Here is a 15,434-nt window from a genome sequence, read left to right as displayed (position 1 = left end):
CACCCCGTGACGTTGCATGTACAGAGCTGCCGGCGGCTGGAAGCGCCATGGAATGGCTGCCCTGAATGATGGTGATACGCAGAGTGCTCCCTCAGCCTGGAGGCATCGGGGAGGAAATGCAGGGCCTGCAGACTCTGGCAGAATTACTCAGACAGAGTAGACTTCGGGGGGGGGGGGGGGGAGTGACCATTTGGCCTACGTTAGAAGAAATGATTGTCATGTTTTTAAAGTTTTTAATTAAAAACTGTAAATTTTTCTAGTTGAAGAAACAAATACAAATTTATTGTTCCAAGTTTTAGAAATCTAGAGCATTTTCTGTCCATTTTGGGAGGACTGAGGAAATCTCTCTAGGACTCCTAATAAAATCATTATTTTTTAAAAAATTCACCTTGAAGAGAATAAATTTCCTACTCTTCTCTCCTAGATCTTTTAGGGGCCAGCTAGAGGTCATGCTGTATTTGGAGTCTTCAAGGAAGTAGGTGATGAACACAGATGAGGGGCTCAGGCACCCTCTGTCCCTTCAGGAACTAGAACACCGTTCTTTCACTGAGTCCTGAAGATTTCTGTAGGGCGGCAGAGTTGCCCTGGATTCTGCATTGTGGCACTGTGGGCCTTGGGAAGAGAGTCACCCTTTCTGTATCACAGTGTTTTCCATATAAGATGAAGATTATGATACATCATGTCCCAAGGTGCTTGTGAGGGGCACTTGAAATATTAAATGTGAACATGATTTGAAAATAAAAATATTCTAAATGTGACATCTTATTTGTATTCCTTCTATGATCCCATATGTACCTAGTGGCATCAAAAATCAACATCAAACATTTTCAGATGTCAACTACTATATGCTTAATACTGCAAAAGGGGTTGTAAAAGATAGAGAAGAAAAAGACATGGCAAGCCCTCAAGCTGCTTACAGACCAGGTGAGATCATCAACCCCTGATGACCTCATAATGTAGTACACACCCAACTGTTAGGAAAGACCATAGAGAAGAGACAGGAAGTTGGAGGAGCAGAGAGGCTTCGTGTGGGCTGGGTGGGGCTTGAGTAGGCTATAGGGGAGTGGCACGATCTCCCAGCTTTGGGGAGAACCAGGAGCAAAAACACCCACAGGGAAGTGGTTTATTGGGTTCAGGAGGCATCAAGAGAAAATAGTGGACCAAGTAGAAAGTGTTGAGGAATAATAGGAACCAGGCTGGGATGCAAAGGGTCAGATGCTGGGGGAGAGGGTCCTGAGAGTCAGGCAGAGCTGAGTCCCTGAAGAAAGAATGTACCCACATAAGCAGATCTCTACACTCTAATAGCCAACCGTCTTCTCAATGCATTTGGTAAGCTGCTGATAAGGTGGTTGTGAGGAGACACTGAAAACCTATTTCCAAATGCCTTGGAAAATAAAAGGAATATATATCTTTGTTGTTATTTTAATGTCCTTTTGTTAAATAAAGATAACTCAGAAATATGAATAATATTTTTCTCTTGAATTTCTGAGGGCATTAACTGTGGAAAATAATCTGGGAAAAAATGAATTTTTTATCCTAAATTATTATTTATGGAAATGCTAACTAAATAAAACATTTGAGAAGAGAAAGCGTGAGTCAGATTGCATGTTTAGAAATTTTATAAGTTTTGAAAAAAAAAAAAAGATCATACAAATTGCAGGCCAGCCAGCTTCCCTTCACCTTGAATTTCAAAGCACTAGTTTTTGGAATTGGTTCTTGTTTCTTGTTTTATTTTTAATGTTTCCCCTAGTCTTTAAACATCTGGTGCTGGGTCCCGTGCCAACCTAGGTCATTAACATGGTACCATTGGTTTTAATGAAGCAGGAGATTTGGCTAAGAATCGGGACTACAGGGCAGAAGGATAATAGGACAATAATAATGAAAAAAATGAATATTTATGGACTTCCATAAGCACAGATTATTGATTTAGTGCAGTTTAATAGATTCTACATTTTTCAACTGTCCTTCAGCCATCTTGTAGAATTATTTTTCAATTTCTACATTAGTTACAAGAGCTTTTTTCCAATGGTTTGTAATGCCTGTTAAATTGTCACAAGATGATGTTTGTTTAGACATGTATGAAATGTTTATATTCTTTTGGCAAGTAGCAGTTCAGATTTTTTTTTAAAGCCTACGCCTGCAAGTGAAGCAGTGAATGTGAAATGAGCCAACAGTAAAGCCCAGGCAGCTGGCAACCACAGAGTGTTTACGGGTCATTTAGGTACTATCGTAAAGCCCATCGGTCTGATCAGTGGGGACTTTCTTCTAAGTGGGAAACTTATTTGTAGGCATAACCATGTCTCCAACAAACCTTAATTTAGTGCATTCTTGAGGTCAGATTGCATTCAACCTGAGCATACTGCTTTTACCTGAAGTTACACAAGGCCACCCCAACCACATTTACCCCAGTAGAACAGAGAATAGACAAGAGAAATCTCAGCTTGAGCAGAGTAGTCCTTCCATGGGGCCTGTAGAGGAGCCATCCTGCATGGAGCAGAGACTCCTGGGAATATGTCTTTGGGATCTGAGTACCCCAGCCCACTCATTCCATGTAATGAAACATCCTTTAAATAGTCAGGTCAGGGGGCCGGCTGAGTGGCTCTGTTGGTTAAAAGCTTGCTCAAGAGTGCGAGCTCTGAGCAACAGGGTCGCCGGTTCGATTACCACATGGGCCCGAGCTGAGCTGCTGCTGAGCTGCCAACAGGTGTCAGGATGGCTCAGCTAATAAATAAATAAATTAATTTAATTTAAATAAATAAATAAATAAATCAGCCAGTTTCATGCCAAACTAAGAAAATCTACAGGTATAAGCCTGGAAGCAATTTGGTCATGAGGATGTAAGTGTGGTTTTCGAATTTGATAGGTTTCATTTAAATGGCTGTTGCGGTAACATGGGGAACTCTCTGACCATTACGACTAAGAGCTGCAACTGCATCTATTTGGTCCAATCAGAGTGCCCATCAGGACTATCCAGAGGAAGCAGGGACATTTTCTCTGGCAGTGCTGAGCTGAGGAAGGACTCTATGTCTGCTGACCAGGAGAAGAATGACCTCATTCTCCTGGACATAGGCTTGTGAGCTTATTTTTAAATGAGCAGCCACTTTAGGGCCACGGAACCAGGACTCTCTCCAATAAAGGGAAGTTTGCTCCATCCAGGGCTAGAACATTTCATAGGTGACTTTTCAAATCTTAATGTTGTGCTCTGATGATATTTCAAAGGAAATATTTATTTCCCTAAAAATATAGCTTGGCTTTCCCTCTCCAATTCTGAGAAGGAATGTAGGGAGGCAGGGGGACAAGACGACACAAGCATTTTGACATTCATTACACATTGTAAGGAGTTGTTGCAAAGCATCCTTGGTCCAGTTCCAGTTCATGAAACCTCACATCCTATTTTCCACTCAGACAGGTCTCTGCCCTCACAGTGTTTCTTCCAGCCTTGCCTAAGAAGAAAATAAAAGTAGAAATTTAAAAAAAACATGACAATCCAAATATTCTTAGGTTCAAAAGCCATAGATAATTAACCTAATTAACCAGCAGTGCCCAGGATTTAGTTTCGTTTACTCCTGAGATCCAAGGATTCTATATTTTTGTCTTTTTAAGACTTTTCTCTTTCCAGTTTTCTTCTATTCATTATTCATCTCAGCATCAAGGAAGCAATTTTTTATAAAGATGGGCCATTTAGTTAAATACCTACATCTCTGAAAATGTGGGTTCCCCAAGTGGGTGACCTGATTAGCTGTGGTCACAAGAAGCACAGCCAAAGAGATGATGGTGGTGAGCACCACGAAACTCTGTTCCCTGCATGTTCCTGGGGACATGTTCTGCCAATTTATTATGTAATTGATGTGGCCATTTTCCTCTCACTGCTACATAATATTGTGAGAGCCCTCTAAATATTATCCAAATCTGGAGAAAACTCAAGCTTTTGTTCTCTGGTGTATTGACTTTATTGATGCTTTCTAATTCATATCAGAAAGCAACTTTTTTTCCATTGTTGGGAATGTGAAATGCCATTACAAATTGTCATGGATTAATACCACCTCTCCTCCCAATACAAATGCCTTCCACTATGTTCGCCGAACACACACACACACACACACACACACACACACACACACACTAATGGAGAAGGGGATAGATAAGTCACTTTAACACCACTGTTGGACCACGCTGCAGAGATGAGTTTGTCAATGTCCACTGCAGCCATGACAAGTGGACACACTGTAGGCTTTGCCCACATTAGCCTAAGTCTCCCAAGGGAAGCCTCTTACCAGTAGTTCATCCCTTCTGTCTCTTTAACAATTTTCTTGGCACAGATAATCGCATCTGTGAGGTCATCAGTGAGCAAGGCTATAAGAGAAGAGGTATAGAGTTAGCTGAGACCGTTATTTGAGGTTTTCTTCACTTTTTTCACTGCCTTTTTCAAATAGGAAGGTGAGAAGAACTATGAGCCCAATAGTCTTATTTTTGTTGCGCTTCTTCACAAATCAAAGAATTCTTTTTGTTTCCAGACCATCCACTTCTTGAATTGCTTGAAGTTTCAGAGGAATAGATCAGTCCTGAAGGGCTTTTAGAGTATTTAGAAAAGTGTTTAGAGACGATGCAATAGCAGAATGTTTTTTATGTCATAAAGAAATATACGAGTAAGACAGGACAGTACAATGTTTTTTATCTACTTGGTTTAATTTGAAATATAAGATCTCTTTGTAGGTAAATATTAAGCTTTATCTATTGTGACTTTCTAGTTTGTGCATTAAAATTTTTTTATCCAAGGTGTTTTTCATATGCAGACATTTTTAAGTTTTATGTCAAATACATCAACCTCTGCCTTTATTATTTTCTATGGTTTTCAGACATAACAAATCTTTCAGTTGAAAATGTATTCATTGATATCAGCATTCTTTCCTGCTTGCCCAGAAGTGGCTCAAAATTTTTCTCAATACAAACATGACAGAAAAAGGCAAATAAATATAAAAGTCCATCACACATCTGTTCTGGGTTCTCCAGGAGGAGATGCTGAGATGGGTTTGGATACAAGGTTCTTTATTAGGGATCCACACTTGTGAAAGCACTGGGCAGCTGGAGAGCACAGCTCTGATGCAGGCCATTCAAAGCCTCCACTAACCCAGCCAGGAGGTCGGGAGTGAATACTGCCCATCAGACTTTTCCGCACCAGGCCCAAATGGCCAGGTCTTTGTACTCTGTCTCACTCAGTCACTGGATATGGGCTGCCCCAAAAGGCACAGCCTTAGGGAGGAAGCTCTCTTTAGCTAAGGCAGACCCTGAGGGATGTGCCAGGCAGGCTGTTTGCAAATCACACAAAAGCAGGTGGGGCCAACATCTACTCTTCAAGAGAAATCTGGGCAGTATATCCATGCCCACCATGAGCACCAATCAAAGACATAAAAACTCACACTATTTGATATCATTTCTATTTATCAATTAAACAAAGATTTTCTTAAGAATTGGGTAATGCTCAATTTTGACAAAGGTGCAATGAGATAAACACTCTTGTGTACCTGCGGGTGGGAGTGTAATAGGTTTAACTTTTCAGGAAAACAATTTAGCAGCAGAAGAGCCATAAAATGGTTCTTATCCTTTTGCTTAATGATTTGTTCTTCTGGATCTATCTTAAGGAAATAATCATGAATGCAGACAAAGGTTTATTTACAAAGTGTTTTACTGTAGCTTCATTTACATGAGAAAATTCATTTCCAAGTGGAAAAAAATCTAGTTTCCTCATAATTATGAAACTTCACATTAATAATAATTCTTCCATGGAATGAAATAATGAGCCATTTAAATCATGTTTTCATATGATTTAATAATATTGGAAAATGCTGCCAACATAAAGTTACCAATATTGTAAAAATTTCTGTCTAAAGCTATACTGTCAAATATGGTAGCCATTAGTTACATGTGACTATTTAAATCTAAATTAATTAATACAATTAGAACTTCAGTTCCTCAGTTGCTCTTGCTACATTTCAAATGCTTTATAGCTCCTTTATTGTGGCTAGTGGTTCTCATATTGGATAGTGCAGATAGATAACATTTCTATCATCTCAGAAAGTTCTACAGGAAAGCTTGGGTATAAAACAAGAAAAGATCATAAGTTCACCAGTACTTTATGAAAGATTAGCTCTTAATCATGATCACCAATGCTTTTAAATTGTCACTGTATATTTTCTAAATATTTTACAATAGAGATGCATTATTTCTATTATCAGAAAAAATAACCATAGAGAGTAAAGTCAGCCTACAATATTGCATTTTAAGGGAACATTACAATACCAAATTATTGTGCAAACTCAGTTGAAAATAAAATTTTTCCTTGATTTAGTTGCTAATTATGTTGCTTTCTCAGATAGGCATAACTAGGTGATAAACGTGATGATAGATTTCTGTTAAGCAAATTCATTCTAAGAGTGATTTAATTTTTATTTAAAACAAAAGTCTTTTAACCAAGAGAAAGTGAACAAAAGACACGATCTATAAATGATAAAAAACTGAGGCAATATATGCAAATACCCTAGCATTTGGTATACAGTGAAAAACAAAGCTTTGTTTGGTTATAAAAGTTTTTTGCCTTGTTTCTAGAGAGGTAAGTATTTAGGATAATAATAGCTATTACTAATAGCTAACCTTTATAAAAAACTTACTCTGTGTCAAGCACACATTAAGTCTCTTTATGCATTTTCTCTCTTAGTCCTCGGTACAACCTTATGGACGGGCACCATTGTTATCCCTGTAAATTGAGGTTACACACGCAGTAAATAAGTCTGCACTCTAACCTAGGCTTAAAATCTGTTATCCTCAGATACTTTCCTCTAACAGAGCCACTTAAGCAAAGGTTTCCGCTTATGGAAAGCTATATGCTAATGAAGTTGACAATAAAAATATAAATGCTTTATTAATTTTTCAAGTAATCATTTATTTATTAGGGTATTATCCAAACTTAAGTGCTTGCTATCTGATATATGTTCAAATGACTTAGAAACACTTTATTTTGGGTGCATAATGCTTGCTAAGTGCTGAGATACTATGGTTTGTGTTTGGAAGTGGTTGGGGCCTGCTTCCTAGGAGAACTAGGTTCAGTGGGGCCTCAAGGGGCGGGAAAGAAACAGGTTATACATAGTAGGGAAGAAGGTGAGGGTATTCTATTATACCAGATTGGAGCACACCCCAGACATGTCCACAAAGAGCAAGGTTCATTCCGGGTAAGGCAGTGTGTTTGGCTGGAGATGCCATAGCACCATGAGAGGGCGACTAGGCTCTCTAGGTCCAGGTGGTGGAGACCAAATAAGGTGTCTGTCAGCCTTATGCTTTGTTCCAGCATTTTGGTTCACAACAGAGATATTTCAAAAATGCTAGTTGGACATGACTTAGAATTTGTTTAGAGCAGTATGTTAGGGGAGATGGGGGCTGGGAACTAAAGGACCTTCTGCCCTGTGCTGAGATGTGAAAACACAATGAAATCGCCACAGAGGGGCAGCAGAGGGGCAGGAATGAGTTAAGATGGCAAGTATTTATAAGGATCCATGCCAAGAATTGCTTCTGCTCAATTTACTTTAAATAGACAATTCTGTCCAGTCAAACATGAATAAGAAAAGGGTTATACTGAATGGCAAAACATTATTCAGTTGAATATTTATTCTCCCACATCCAACAGCAGAAAGCAGCAACAAGCTACACAAAAAGAGCTACTCATTCGCAGTTGTTAGTTCTGCTTCAAATCTCTCTGTCTCTTCCCAGCATCTCAGTGCATCCCAACTAAAATATCATCCCCACAGTTTACATCTCTTCCCCCTCTCTGAAGTGACAAAGGCCAGCCAACTCAGATACCAGGCTAGCAAGAAATAGAGATTAATATAAGTCAACTAGACTAGATACAAGAGGCAATAATTACCTTCTTTTTCTTAGACATCTCTTATTTTAAGGAAGTCTATGATATTGGAAGAAAATATAGATTGCTATTATATGTATGCATTTGTATACATACATACATAAGTGTATATACATACATAGATTGTTATATGTATATAACAATGTTGTTATAAAAATTGTTATATATATAGCAAATATTCTGTCCAAACAGTTCGGACAAGGCAGGTTGGGATTTTAGGAATACAATTTGGTATGGGAGTGAGGAGATTCTACAGCTTCAAAGATGGATATGAGGTGTGCGTATACTGTACACATATGAAATGCCATGTACCTTGTAAACATACTCCAATGCTAAATTACTTCCAAGTCCCCAAGACAAATGTCTCTACTGTAAAATACATGGGGCAGAATGACATTGTCCGTAATTGAAGACTCTCTGGCCTGAAGCTGAGGGAGGCCAGTCACTGAAGGGTGATTATGCTATAAAGCCAACATCCTGTTTTCTATTTTAAAGCTGTCTCTAAAAATCCCATGCTATTTATGATGAGAAAGCAGATATAAATGTTCCCTCACCTCTTACCATGAAATGTATAATATTTTAATTTCTAGACAACAAGATTATCTTACAGATATACATTTACCCCAGATTTCCTCAATTGGAGCTAAATTGTACAATATTAAATTTTTATTATGTTAAACTGCATGTAATGTCAAGCATAGCCATGATAGAGTAACATTTCCCTCCCACTGTAAACAACTAGAAAACTAGATAAAATATGAGAACATTTTTTCAGAGATTACATAACAGATAATGCACGATCATGATTCTTGAGAGATTGAAACCAAATGAGGTGAACCTTGTGATTGCTATGACTTTCTGCCCAGGGATATTTTCCAGATGAGGGAGGTAGAATCCAGGCGGGAGATGGCAATCTAAGTGGAGGAGACAGAGATCAGAGGCCAAGGCAGTTGGAATTTGTGGAAAAGAGCACGTGAGAGAGAGAGGAGATACCCAGAAGGAGAGCACCAAAAATCTTCTTAAGAATCCCACTGAGAGAAGGATTAAGAAGTACAAATTGCCAGTTATAAAATAGTCATGGGGATATAAAGTACTGCTTAGGGAATATAGTCAGTAATATTGTAATATCTATGTATGGTGTCAGGTGGGTACTAGACTTATCGAGGTGATCACTTTAGTAAGTTATATAAATGTCTAATCACTATATTGTACGCCTAAAACTAACATAATATTGTACGCCAACTGTAATTGAAAAAAAAAAAATTCCACTGAGTCTTTCGCTGAAGGCTAAACTGAGCATGCAAAGGATAAAATTTTTCAAAGTAGCCAGAGAACAATTCCCAGGGACCTAAACAGTTACAAAACTCATGCAGGGCTGGGAGGTACTTAATTTCTGACTAGCCAGGGAAGAGACACCTTGCTGAACCCGTGGGACAGTCAAAGAGACACAAGAAGAGCCATGCCTTTGTAGTAAGACTAAATTAGTTCTACCACAAAGACCACTCTAGAAATTCCCTAATCGGCATTAACTATTTGCCAAGATGAAACTCAACACTCCCTAAAGGAAGACAACATAACCCAGACATTCAACAATGTAACATACACGATGTCTAGTATCCAATAAAAGGTTATTACATGTGCAAAGAGACATGAACACGTGATCCATGACCAGGAGAAAGACCAGTCAATGGAAAGACCCAGAAATGACAGACTTGATTGAATTAACAGACAAGAAACTTAAACAGTACTTCTAAACATGCTGATTTATATCAAGGACTTAAAGGAAATCATGAAGAAAATGAGAGGAATGAAAGATATAAAATAATTAGCTAGCACTGAAAACCCTACACTATCTGAAATGAAACATTCAATTGATGAATTTAATAGATTAGGGACTTCAGAAAAAATGATCAGAGAACTTGGAGATATAGCAATGAAAACTACTGAAAATAAAAGACAAAAAGGGTAAAAGGCTGAAAAAAAATGAAACGCCTCAGTGACCTATGGGACAACATTAAGTGATCTAACGCATGTGTCATTAATGTCCTAGGAGAAAAGATGAAAACTATAAACTCAGGGATCCATAATGTTAGTATCAAGTAAGATAAACATAAGAAAATACACATTATGATTAAATTGCTGAAAAAAATAGTGATAAAAAGGAAATCTTAAAAGCAGCTAGAGGAAAAAAGACACATTATATATAGGGAACACAGATAAGAAAATTACTGAGTTCTCTTAATAAACAAATCATGCAGAATACAATAGGAAAGTTTTAACAAATTGAGAGGAACTCTAGAATTTATAGAGAAAATATCCCTCAAAGAAGAAAATTAAACATAGACATTTTGAGATAAACAATATCTAAGAGAATGCTTACCAGTGGACCCCCTCCCACTTGTAAAAAATTTTTAAGGAAGTTCTTTAAGCTGAAGGAAAATAATATCACTTAACTGCCTGCCCAAATGAATCCACCAAAGGACTGAAGAATGTTGGAAATGGTAAATATATGGTAAATAGAAAGACCCTTTTCCTCATTTAAAATTTTTACTTAAGAGGTAATTGTTTAAGGCAAAAATAATAAATTTTGATGTATATAAAACATTGAAGTAAAATGCATGAACAATATAGCACAAAAAATAGGATAGGGAAAATAGAAGCAAACTGTTAGAAAATTCATGTATGTGAAATGATACAATGTTATTTGAAGGTAGAATATGATATCTATGCATATTGTAAACCCTGGGGTCACCACTAAAAATAGAACAGAATTATAGCTACTAAGCCAATGGAGGAAATAAAAGAGAACACTGAAAACTATTCAATTAATCCAAAAGAAGGCAGGAAAAATGAACCAAGAAGAGATGACACAAATAGAAAACAAATAACAACTTGATGGATTTTAAAGTAACCATATCAGTAATTATATTAAATATAAATGACCTACACCAAGGTTCATCAAAATATGGCCTGCATTTACCCTCTATTTTTATAAATTAAGTTTAATTGGAACATAGCCATGCCCAGTCATTTACATATTGCCTATGACTGCTTTTGTGCTACATGGAAAGTTGAATAGTAACAATAGACACAGCAGATGGCCCACGAAGCCTAAAATGTTTACTATTGGGCTCTTTAAGACAAAGGCGACCCTGGTCTAAACATTCCTATTGAAAGGCAGAGATTGTTGAGTTGGACATAAAAGCAATACCTAACTACATGCTGTCTATAAGAAACTGTAAATAAAAAGACACAAATACATTAAAAGTAAAAGAATGGAAAGAAATATACCATGCAGACAAAGTCGAGTGGCTATGTTACTATCAGACAAAGTAGATATGGGGTTAAGAAATATTACCAGAGTAATGGAGAGACATTGACTCTAATGATAAAAGAGTCATACCCATTTTTTTTTTTTTAGCTTATTTAGGGTTTGGCAGAATTCAGTTCCTTGTGTTGCAGGATTGAGGACCCTACTTCCTTGCTGGATGTCAGCTGAGGCTATTCCCAGTGTCTGTTGCCCCCACTCCAAATCCTGTGACTTGTGGCAGCCTTCCTCTGTCTTCAAAAGCCACCAGTGGTGGCTTGAGTCCTTCTTATTTTGAATCATTTCTCTTTCTTCTGCTGTCATTGATTCTGTTTCTGCCCACAGCTGGGAAAGATTCTCCACTTTTAAGGACTCATGTAATCAGATTGGGTCTACCCAGGTAACCTAAGCCTCTCACCTCAACAATTACAGTGGCACGTAATAGCCCCTTCTTCGATTTCACTCACACCCTGCTTGCAGATTAAAACTTTCTGAAACAACGCTTAATCAACAAATCTCTATTAATTTCCTATTGCTGGCAGAAATCAGTACATCATGCTTCTTAGCCTGGCTTCTAAGGTGCTTCACGGTCAGACAGTAATCGACCTTTCAGTCACACGTCCTGTTATCTGCCTTCATGTCCCCTTTGCTCCATGTAAGACAAATGTCTCACATCTCCCTGTACATACTCCACACATCCCACATTCACCTCTTTGCTTTTGTGTTCCCCTTACCTGGGATGACTCCTCTCTATCTCTGAATATCCAAATCTTATCTACCTTCCAAGTCTTAGGTCAAATATCACTGTGTCTATAAGAACTTTCCTAAGGGTTTTCTTAATAATACCTGTTTCCTCTGAAGCCCGCAGCACTCAACCCAAGCCTATTTATAGGTATTTGTCTAGCTTCATATAAGCATGTATATTCTCTTCCTTAATGTCAGGATTCATGTCTGATGCATTCTGCTATCCTCAATTCTGTGCACACCTATATTTCTTAAATGATTGAAGTAGAAGATTTGGAAGGAAATTCTAACTTTATTTTTACTGTTTAAGTAATGCTATGCAAAGTGTATTTATTTGTCTCATTCTGTACAAAAGAAGCATTCTTTTGAGTTAATTGTCTATGCAAATTATTTGGCAAACAGATTTCTCTTTCTCCTTGAAAATATTTAATGTCTCTATGCATAAAAGGGTAGTAATGTCATTTGCCCATTCTCCTGTTTTCATGGTGGGCTTCATAAAAACCATCTTAGAGGGAATGAGTCATCTTTGGCCAAGTAGGCCACAGGCTCAAGAGTGTCACCTTGGGGAACTGTTGAATAATTTATTGGCCTGGTATAGACCTGCTTGCATATCTCAACTCCAAATTTCAGCTAAAACAGAAAATGGGTGGATGCCCTACAATCCATTTTCTTGCCTTTGTCCCCAAGGATGAAAATCAAAACTGTACCTGAGCAGGCAACATGACAGTGGTTTCTCTCTTGTAGCTTTGCTCGTCTGCACCAGGTATAACTGTTTATCTGAAAAATGCCATAGTCAGTGCTTCCATCTTCCAGGACAGTCTGAGCTGTGGTATTGTAGTGGCTCTCATAGTATGCCATGCAGATCCCTAAGTGGGGGACAGTGAGAAATGCCAGAAAAAGAGATGCATTGTTCTTAGGGGACAGTTCCCTTGTATAGGCTATAATAATGCCCTGCTCCCAATAAACCAAGGCAGGAAGTGCACCCATGGGACACATAATAGGCAGGGATGGCATACCTGAGCTTCACACCTACTCAGTGGCTGAGCCTGGACTAAACTAAAAATCAGCTCTGCCCCCCACAATGCGAGCAAGCATGGCATTGTTTTCTCCTTCCCTTGCTGGTGTCATTAGTACATGACTCCAGAGTGGGGACATGAAGGAGAAGCCCCAGAGAGCAGCAGTTGAGGAGAACATATGAACATGAAGTGGCCATTCCTGGTGGGGCAGAATGTGGAAAAGCTGAGAACAGCAGTGAGTGTGGATGGGGCCTCTGACATCATGGGGAAGACATCAAGGGTACCAAAAAATTAGAAAAGGAGAAATCTCACAGTTTCCAAGGCTAAATCCCTGGTAATTGTCCAGGCCAGCCTTTGCAAATATTTTTGCCAGTTTACAGCGAGTGTAGATTTTAGGCTCAGTGACTGTGGCCAGGCAGCCAATCAGGGCCAAGATGCTGGCAGCCTTCATCCTAGGGCCTGGTTGAGGAAGAACCTGTCAAAGATCAAAGAACCAGGTCAGACAACCTTGCTTCATCCTAAGATTAAGTCTGTCACCAATGAGAACTTCAAAATCTGCCAGCCACAATTGTGGGCAGCTCTGCCTAGATGTTTCCTGTCACTTTTAATCATTCCGAGCCAGCACCAGGGAAAACCAAAGTACAGAGAGGACACAGCACAGGGAAGGAGTGAGTGCAGGCTCTTAATGCTCTCTACGTGGCTACTTCCAATTCAATGTTTCTGCTCCTAGGCTCAGGCAAGCAAAGAATTCAATCCCCCTTTATTCATCCAGCTTGAAACCACAAAGGAAAACACGTTTCTAGGATTCCCATTAACTTTATGAATAGGGAAAAAAGAAACCAGAATACAAAGAGTTAGGTATTCCCTATGTATGTAGAAATACACGCTCAGTTGCAGCCAGAGATGAAATATACATGGGTCTGCATGGACAACGTTAAGATTTATCGTTTGGGGGCATAGGGAAGGGAGAAGATTTAGCACCTTATCTTTCTTCCATACTCTTTTCTTGATACTTTTCCAAATGTGGGTGCATTGGTTCAAAAATATGTCTTATATCACAAATTCAATGTTTTTCTGGGCTCTGCCGCCACTGTTCCACGGAGCCTCCTAAAGCCTGCTGTCTGTCAGCTGAAGAGCGGGAGGGGACGGATGATGGTGGTGAGTCACACGAGGAGAAAAGTGTTGAGTGGTGGGAGTAGAGGGGCCATAAAGGAGACCCCACTGAATTATTTAAAATGGGAGTAGGATCAAGAGCTTCACCCCTTATTAGCTACTAGCTTTCCAGAAGCACTCCCTCTCTTGAAGTAATGTGTCTTCCTCAAATATAATGACCTTGTTGGGATGGGGGTGGAGTGAAATTTCTGATAACTGCTCATGAGGCCAAACCTGATGTTCATACCTATTTCAATTCGATATCATTTTCTGCATTAGAAATTTTTTAAATGATCATTTTCTCCTCCTGGAGTTAGGTTCCCCAACTTAGACCAGAAGCTAAAAACAGGGCTGAGTGTTCAGCAAGGCGAGAGGGAGACTCACCACAGGGGCTGTAAAGTAACAAAGCAGTTAGGTAACTACCTGTCATTTGGGACACGTAGAATGCACACTGGCCAATAGCCAGTGTCAGCAAACCAGAACTGCTTTTGTAAGCTTTATTAGAACAGAGCTACAGTCATTCAGTAATATATTGTGTATGGCTGCTTTCCCACTACAATGGCTGAGTTGAGTGGCTTTTTAGAGATCGTAGAGACCCCACAAAGCCTAAAATATAATCTGACCCTTTACAGGAAAAAGTCCCTGATGTACAGCGTTGAGATACACCCTAGCATTGAGCCAGGAGCTGAGAGGGAGACAAATGGAGTTGAAGATGCAGAGCTTACACACTAAGTTGGTTTCCATCCCCTGCCTTAGAATCTTACTGGTCTCAAACAAATAAAACAAACAAAATACACCCCACAGCAATGATAGCCTCAAGCACACTGTTCTACATCCTTCAAGCCAGGGGTTGACATTGCTGGTCCTTTGGGACAGGTGACTTCATCCAAGTAATTTAGGTGTCATTAAAAAAGTGTATCCCTGGTGCTTGCCCCAGAGATGTTGTACAGGTGACTCCATGGAAGAAACACTGCTCTACTTACTCAGTCAATGATTGGCAGCTCACACGAGCTCCCTGCATCCCCTGAAGCCATTTCTCATTCTTCCAAGGCACAAATGATCTGGTCTTCACCAGTTAGATCCTTAGAGAAAGAAGAATTCTTGACTCTTTTGTCTCCAACTGCCTAGAGATTCTAGAATTTTACTTCTTGGGACAGAGGAGATAACTGCATTCTGGCCTTTCCTACCTCTTTTTTTTCTTCTTCCACCTCAACAGCTCTCCTCACTTCAACTCAGCCAGGGCCTCCCATCCAAGTGTGAGCTCTTCTTCTCTAAAGTAGCAGTCCCCAAATTTTATCACAAATAC

At 39.1% G+C, this 15,434-nt stretch overlaps 1 protein-coding gene across 1 annotated transcript; it reads right to left on the bottom strand.

The window, feature by feature from the left end:
- Positions 1-3,373: 3,373 nt before the first annotated feature.
- Positions 3,374-13,427, bottom strand: LOC109389103 (lysozyme-like protein 1). Its single transcript, XM_019654391.1, has 4 exons — positions 13,289-13,427; positions 12,668-12,826; positions 4,275-4,353; positions 3,374-3,443 (listed from the first exon to the last, which is right to left on the bottom strand). Exons 1-4 carry the CDS (start codon positions 13,425-13,427, stop codon positions 3,374-3,376), a joined length of 447 nt encoding a protein of 148 aa, XP_019509936.1.
- Between the last annotated feature and the right edge of the window lie 2,007 nt (positions 13,428-15,434).

Source organism: Hipposideros armiger, unplaced genomic scaffold (genome assembly GCF_001890085.2).
Source record: "Hipposideros armiger isolate ML-2016 unplaced genomic scaffold, ASM189008v1 scaffold_221, whole genome shotgun sequence".
NCBI classification, from domain to species: domain Eukaryota; kingdom Metazoa; phylum Chordata; class Mammalia; order Chiroptera; family Hipposideridae; genus Hipposideros; species Hipposideros armiger.
This window is presented reverse-complemented; position numbering and strand designations above follow the sequence as displayed.